The sequence below is a fragment of the Pundamilia nyererei genome, unplaced genomic scaffold (genome assembly GCF_000239375.1).
Source record: "Pundamilia nyererei isolate P.nyererei 1_Seehausen unplaced genomic scaffold, PunNye1.0 scaffold00069, whole genome shotgun sequence".
Lineage (NCBI taxonomy): Eukaryota > Metazoa > Chordata > Actinopteri > Cichliformes > Cichlidae > Pundamilia > Pundamilia nyererei.
The window spans coordinates 1,525-9,390 of NW_005187470.1; the positions used below are offsets into that span (position 1 = coordinate 1,525).

The following is a 7,866-nucleotide window of genomic DNA, read 5'->3' on the forward strand; positions in this document are numbered from 1 at the left end:
TTCGGTGTGGCCAGTGACATTGCTCTAGTTGTAAAAAACAAAACAAAATATAGATGTATATGAAAATCTAAAATGTATTCAAAGGCAAAATGGGATGCATAGCTAATAAATAGTATTATGAGGAAAAAAAAAACAACTTTGTGTGAATGTAACCTTGTGAAATTTGAAAGTCCTAGTGGCAACACAATGATCATAGCTGCCATCATGCCTAACAAGCATCATCATATCATTTGGAAATGCAATCTGGGTCCCAGCTGAAACTGAGCAAGGCAGCAATGAAATGCTGCCCCTCTGTGCTCAAACAAACGTTCGCGGCTTGAAAGCGAGCGTATTTCTAAACCAATAAAAAGAAATCTGCTGATTCAGGACTAGCACGTTTTTTTGAAACTTGACAGAAAAACCCAGTGCCTAGTGTGTGACAGAACCAACGACAACAGTGTTGCCACCTGCTCTCTGGAGCGGTCTTCGTGGCTACACCCTCGAATGCAAACCTCAGAAACTGCAACAATTCTCAGCACCCATGGAGAGGGGGCAAAAGCATGCCAATGAGCAAGGTGAGTAGCCAGCCGGCTGGCCGAGTGGTCTAAGGCGCTGTGTTCAGATCGCAGTCTCTTAATGGTAAAATGCTGATATAGTATTTTTGTTGTCTTTTTTTCTTTTTTCAATGTAGCAATCAGAAATATTGTCAGAAGGCAAAACAAAAGGCCCAATGTGCAGAGCTGTCAACACTGACAGTGAAGCAATCTTCTGAGTGCTTAGTATTAGGGTTTTATCATTGTGTTTTTGAAGGAGATTAGTCCTCGGCACTGTACTTCCATGTGTCCTACACAGTGCATTGCTCTCCGATTTTGCTACCAACCTTCTCATATTGTACACAGATCTTTACTTTATTTTCAGAAAAGCTCATTTATATATGTTTGGTTTAACGCAACAACAGGAGTGTGCCTTGAACCCACACCTCCAGAGGAGAGTGCACCCTTAACACAGCATCTTAGACCTCTCACATGATGGCATGGACTCTGATTGTTTGGAAATACTGCCACACTGTGGAAGCCTGACAACATAATTTCACATGAATCATAAAACAGAATAAAATCTGACATATTACCTTAAACAATTTTTTAATGGTAACATTAATAATGGCAAATGAACAGAAGTCAGCACTGATTGTAATAGCACTGTTCAAAGAATGACAAAAATGTCCCAAGTGTTGTATTTATTATGTTATTGATATTTTAATATGTTTAGTTTGTAAATATGTATTAAAACACTATTATACCTCTTTCGATTTCTGAAGTGTAATTACTGCAACTTTAGGCTGTATAGTTTAAAGCAAGTTATAACTACTCAGGTCACTATATGGCTTCTGTTTTAGCACATATAATGAGGTTTCCTCTAAGCAAACAAAATATAACGCTCAGCTGTATCCTGTCAGCATTTTAGCTCCATAACAACAAACTCTAACAGGTGTCTCCTTGTCTTGAGATGAAGAACGGGTGATGAACCCCTGCATCCTCTGAATCTCAATTAGTCCACAGATATCCCTTCATCCGTTTTTTTCCACAGAACCTGAAGATCACAGATAAGGATGTTGGCTTTGATGCAGGATCGTGCTGGAAATGTTCAAACAGACAGACCTGCAGTTTGCTCACCTGTTTCATTTCCATGGTGACAGCTGATAAAAGAGGACACAATATCACATGTTACACAGAACTAACACATGATTAAACTGTTATTTTAGAATGGTCTTAGTGGTTTTTGGACTAACCTGCCCAGCAAAAAGAGGGTAACATCAAAGGAGCGTCGACAGACACACCACGGAGCAGCTCAGCCAGCCAGGACACCTCAGCTGGATCATCAACAAACAACTCCTCTGATTCGTCCAACCACAGCTCAGACTCTGGCATCAGTATAAACAAACAACTGATTTTGAGTTCAAGGCAAAAGTACGACAGGTAAGTTAAGAAAGTAGCTCTGCGTTCATTTGCCTAATGAGCTTTTAAACTTTCCCTCTTGGTCACTTCAGCAACATCAGCTGTTTTCTTCCTTAATTAGGTCTGCAGACCTACTGTTGTAAACCATTGCTGGGTAGAATTAAACGTGTTTTTACCAGTTTCCAAACATACCGGTAAATGCACAATTTGTTTGAGAGGCAAATGTTGCACCATCTACACAATCATTTCCTCCCAATAGCAGACCTGTTGTAGAGCCTCCGTCCTCTTCCTTTTCCTCTTTAAACCAGGCAGTAGCTGTTTCCAGAGCATCACTGCAGTCGGACATTGAAGATGTGAGGTTGCTGCACTGGAGACTCTTTCTTAGGCACGCTGTGTCGCAGATGTAGGCTTCTTTGGCTGAAGATAGACAGAAAAGAGAACACCTTTGGAGTGTGACTGTGTAAGAGACTGTGATCTCAAATCTTTTAAAATCACTTAAAAGACTTATTGTTATTATTATTACATGATATTGGTTTCAGACCAAGACAACTGACTCAGTCGTGTCTTAGATAGGTTGTGGTAAAGTAAAGCCTTACGTACTACCCATGTTTTCCAGCTGTTGGATGGAAATGACTGCATCTCTGATGTTCATGTGGAGTTGGTGACTGTCACGGAGGTGCCTCAGGATGTGTTTAGAGTGGAAAGCTGATTTAGTGTAATAAACCAGTTTAGGAAGGCACAAAGAGCCCACAGCAGTGATTTCAAACCTGTTGCCCTGAAAAGTAAGAGCCATACATAAAGAGGATGATCTCGTGTGTTACGGTTAAAGCTACACGCAGGTCAATGTGACCTGTATTGTATGTATATTTTGATTATAGTCCAGTCTTTAGAACCTAACCTGAAAGGTGAAGCGATCAATACCTGTCCAGGAGAAATCGTACAACAAAGATTGTTTCCCTTCCACCTCCTTAAAAACACAAATTCAGATCAAGAATCTATATGTACATGTGAAAATAAGTTCATAAACTTTATTTAAAATTATGTGTGAGACTGTCATTGAAAACGACTCACCTGGCAAATATGGACTCCTTTCACTGTCACACCAAGGAGGATTAAACTCCTCGGCTGTTTGTCCTCCTGTGTGTAAAATAATAGTTGATAAAGCAGTTTTTTTGTTGTTGTTTTTTAAAGCCATGGGCTCACATAACAAACATGACTCAAAAAGAGTTCTCTAAAATGACCAAGGGAGACAAATAATACAAGAGCATGCCAAAGAATTATTACTGGGGCTTTTTATGAGATCTGTAACAGTTTTCACACCCTGTAAGATATTTTTCTGAAGATTTTCTGAAATGTACGCGTTTATGGAGTGTCTGATATATGTGACCGCTTTTCCTTTTCCTTTTAACTGCCTGGTAGCTCCATATTCAACATCTCAGGACAGAAGTTTCTTAGTTAGTCTCTCTTAAACTAATTAAGAAACAGACATCCTCACACAGAGTTCGCCCTTGTTTAACTGTAACACTGTCTGACCTCTCTCATCCTGTAGAATGTGACAGGTCCATCCTGCAGCTCGTTGGCTTCCTTTATAAAGTGCAGGATGGCTTGCCTGCGGGACACCCCCCTCAGCTCACCATGCAGCACTGGGCTGTGCTGAAGTATATACTCTCTCCCTCTGCGCTTTATGAGCTGAGAAGATGAACACACAGATATATATATATATAAGAGTATTTCTGTCAAGGTTAGACTACACTTCTTTTTCTTTCTTTTTATTTACCCATGAGGGGAAGTAATCTTCAGGGAGAAAGTAGCATCTGTGTTTTTTCTCCTGCTTCTTCTCTTCTCCGTCTTCCTCAGTCTCCTCTCCCTGTGCCAGATCGCCAACGTCAGCTTGGAGGGCAGAGGCTGCCAGCTGGAAGAACAAAGCCTCCTGATGGTGGCTCTGTGAACGCAGCACCTTCTGCCTCAGCTCAGTGTAGTAGAGCTGCTGCACTGTGGTGCTCCTGCAAGAAACAGGGAGGTTTTCTTTTTCCTGTTATGAAGTCTGTCAGGTGTCTACTTTTCCACAAACATTTTCATAAACTTTAACAACACTTATAGTGGAAATTATTAATCTTGGAAAAAGAAGGTAATGGAAAACAAACTTACAAAATTAGCAGCCCACTTTCTACATAATACTGGACTCTTAGAAATAAGATAAACGGGACCTGGAAAGGTGGGATGAATAAAGAGAGTACTCAGTTTATCGTTTCTGCTATCACACAGTCTAGTTAATATTTGACCAATATGATAAATCATTAAAAAAAGAAAAAGAAAACGTGGACATAAAAGAACTTTTAAAATAAGCCAGATCTTTCTAACATGTTTGACATGTTAGTCGTCCATTGGTGGACTTTATCTGGATACAGTGTTTTCACTGGGAGAAACATCTTAGTACTCATACAAGCAACGCCTTCAGTCTTATCTGTTGCAGGTTTCCCCAGTCTTGTAAACAGCAAAGTTGCACAACTACTGAAATCAGCACCAGTGCATAACAATGAGCCACAAGATCTACTTGAGATCATTGATGTGCAAATCATCATGACTGCCAATTAAACCAGGAAAACATGAAATTTTACGTGAGATCACTAAATTCAGCTTTTAGAGTGTTCCCATTACAGCATGGAGCTGTTTGTAGATCTGGTGATTTCTGTTTCAACAGTGCAAACACTACACCAAAAAAAGAAATGGAAAACTAACCATTACATATCCTTTGTTCCATCGTTTCCCAAAGTACTTGCTCAGCTTTTGGTCCAAATCAAGAAACAGGTAATCATTATCTTAAAAAAAGGAGAAAAAAAAAGCACACATTCAATCAGAGATGTCAGGGTCAGTTTAGGGTCTACATACAGCTCAGTTTCACACCATGTGGCCCAGAAAAGTATAAATATTGACTAACAACCTAGCAGTACAAAGGCCTTTTATTTCCATTGCATTTGCTCTGAAGAAGAACAAATACATTTTTAAAACATTCACACTTATGGGATCACAAACTAGCTGGTGTGTCTTAGATAGTGAGCGCAATTTGAACAACATGTCTCAGTTTTTCCACATTCAATAAATCTGCTGTCATTAAAAAGAACTGCAACTGTCTTAATCAAAGAACCACATCTATGAACAGCCATGAAACTGACCATATTTCACACTTCTCAGTAGGGCGGCAAAATTAACAGTTGAGGCAGGTTTGCTCCTGACACAACACTTCATGCTGCACAGGAAAGAGTGGAAAAATAGGAAGAAAAAATTCGACATAACTTGCACGCTCAAGTAAAATAACTCAGTTTTGGCCATATTTGTCCTGCAAACCATATGTTTGACAGCGCTGCATGAAATCAACACAATGAGTCCATTTAACACGTGTTATCCCTCAGTTATGTTGTTTATGGCTGATAGGAGATGGCTTTCCATTTATCATATCTTACAGCAGGTTCACTCACTATCAGCAGCCTCCCAGAATCTCAGCGTTCCACACTTAATGAATAAAAAACATTTGCTCCTGAACTCCCGCGCAGAAACTAACTGACCTTTCATAACAGCTAGACCAAACACTTGGAGATCACTGACACCAAGATGCTTCAACACACTGTTCAACACCTCACGGCCTCTGGCTTTTACCTATAAACACACAGGAAGAAGAAAGAAAACATAAAACATACTGAGAGTCCATGCTTTCAGTGTTTTGGCTTTCTTGCAAATATGTTTTTTTCTAATAAAATACAGTTTTAGCTCTTCCACTGTTTTAAAAATAAATATACCCTACTGACAGATCAATGCAATCTTAACATGAATGTAATTTAGGTTTCTGTGTGCCCATGTGACGTGTCACAGTAAAATACCAAACAAGAAAATATGCTACAGAAAGGCCCTGTGGTCACTCACCGTGACAGCACAATCCAGGTGCTGCTTGTTCGGTAGAAGAACGCACACCTGTCGCCTCTGTTTGGTCCTCATTGCCACTAAGGCTTCGCATGGTCTCGATCCACTATATATCCTCCTCACAGCCTCCCATGGGCCTAACAAAGCAAGCCTCCCTCCTTCCTCAGCCTGACACATAATGATGTCTGTACAAACAGACAGATGCATCAAAAGTTGCCACATTACCAGATCTGCAACCAGAGAATTTAATGTATTTATTTATTTATTTAGCAGTTTGATCTCTTTAGAAATAAATAAACAAAATTAGCTCTAATGTGCTAATAATGTGTTTGCATCATTTGATCGCCTTTTACTTCTTTTGGACATACTGGGAGTTATTTTCACTCCAAATACTACAGAAAACTGGAAGATATTAATGTTTTGCAGAGAGAAATTGTCATGTCAGAAGCAGCTGTTAGAAGTACAGTAATGAACAATAACCTACCACCTACAGTTAACTGTGTCTGCTTGTTTATCTTTGGGTTTATGTTCCCGTATGTACTGAATATATTCAGCTTTTTAAAATCTGTCCTGGTAATAATAGTTTGTTCTACAAGCTACTGAGTGATGGGATGTACTTAGTGTTTCATGCACAGTGTAATAATTCACGCTGTTGTTCATCTGAGGTTGTATTTAAATAATTGACCTGTTGAACTTTGAAACTGAAATATGGTGTATTCTCTCTTTAACATGACTATAGTTTATTCTTATTTAATTTTTCATTGCAGTTACCATTCCTAACTCACTTTTATTTAAGCATTAGTTAACTATAATAACCTTTTACCCCTTTCACACACCAGAAAAATAATCACAAAATGCTTTTTAGATATAATAGAAGAAATAAAAAGGCAACACCATCACTAATCTATCATTAATTTATTTAAAAACAAAATCTAACAATGCCAATTGTGCTTTGCTTCGATAAAGCAAAAAGAAAAGTGACATATTTTTAGTAGCTGGTGATCCTAACATGTTCTCTCAACTTGTGTATTTTTTTTTCCAAGTTACCATCTACAGTGTTCTTTTGGATTCCCAAAATTATTAACATGCACAAAAAAAAACAAGAAAAAACAAACAACAAAAGAATACTACAGTGCATTAAAAAGGCACCTGCTTCCCAGATACAGGCATTTATCCTACGTTATACAGAGTAGTGGGATGTGGTTAATGCAACTTCAGTATCCCACAAGCAGTTCATTAAAAACTATAAATCTGTACCACGTCCATCGAGTATTCGACAATACCACAATGACCTTTTTAGATAACATTCAAGAGGTAACACAATTAATCTTCTACACATACAGCTCGCTTTCATCAACACAACTTACACGACATACACAGCGGTAAGGCTGTAAAAGACCATTATTATCAGGTTGAGCAGAGTTCACATTGAAGTGCCGATGATTAAAGGCGACCAGAGGAAACATGCAGTACAGTACGTATAGTGGTTGGATCATGGCAGATGGGTCCCCTGGTGAGGAGACTTGTACAGACCGAGGGCTCAGAAATGCTAGAAAGCTCGTGACACTCTCAGAGCACATTCTTGTTGCAGTAACATACTCTTCTGTTCTTCCACATGCTTTAGGTGTCTTTCACCAATATGTAACTTTTTTTCACTTACAAGTTTAGAAAAATATGAAAAATAAACATTACAATGACCTGTAACAAGAAGTGTTGAGCTATCACACGTATTTCCCAATAGAAATATTTATTTAAAGGACCCAATTCTTGTATTGCCCTGACGCATCAACAATGTCCTCACGATCATTCAATAATGATGGCAATTCATTACGCTTCCTTTCAAACTTGCTGCTTCCTCTTTTTCTTGCCATCAAGAAGAGGAGCGGTGTACGTTTATATTCATGTTCACTGCAAACTGAAACTGAAAGACACACTAAATATTGACTTTGTGTTATCAAGTTACTTTACAACATAATTAGAAACTCACAGCCAAATGCACAATGCTGTGTTGTTTCAC

General features: G+C 38.8%; 1 protein-coding gene across 1 annotated transcript; it reads right to left on the reverse strand.

Moving 5' to 3' along the window:
- Nucleotides 1-1,652: 1,652 nt before the first annotated feature.
- Nucleotides 1,653-6,051, reverse strand: LOC102194639 (FERM domain-containing protein 6-like; the record flags this gene model as incomplete). The annotated part of the gene is made up of 13 exons (XM_005736521.1): nucleotides 5,853-6,051; nucleotides 5,498-5,588; nucleotides 4,674-4,753; nucleotides 4,083-4,141; nucleotides 3,808-3,937; nucleotides 3,712-3,765; nucleotides 3,468-3,623; nucleotides 3,006-3,071; nucleotides 2,833-2,901; nucleotides 2,535-2,709; nucleotides 2,199-2,351; nucleotides 1,769-1,900; nucleotides 1,653-1,675 (listed from the first exon to the last, which is right to left on the reverse strand). Coding segments are annotated over exons 1-13 (1,362 nt in total), but the record flags the coding sequence as incomplete, so codon positions are not given.
- Nucleotides 6,052-7,866: the final 1,815 nt, after the last annotated feature.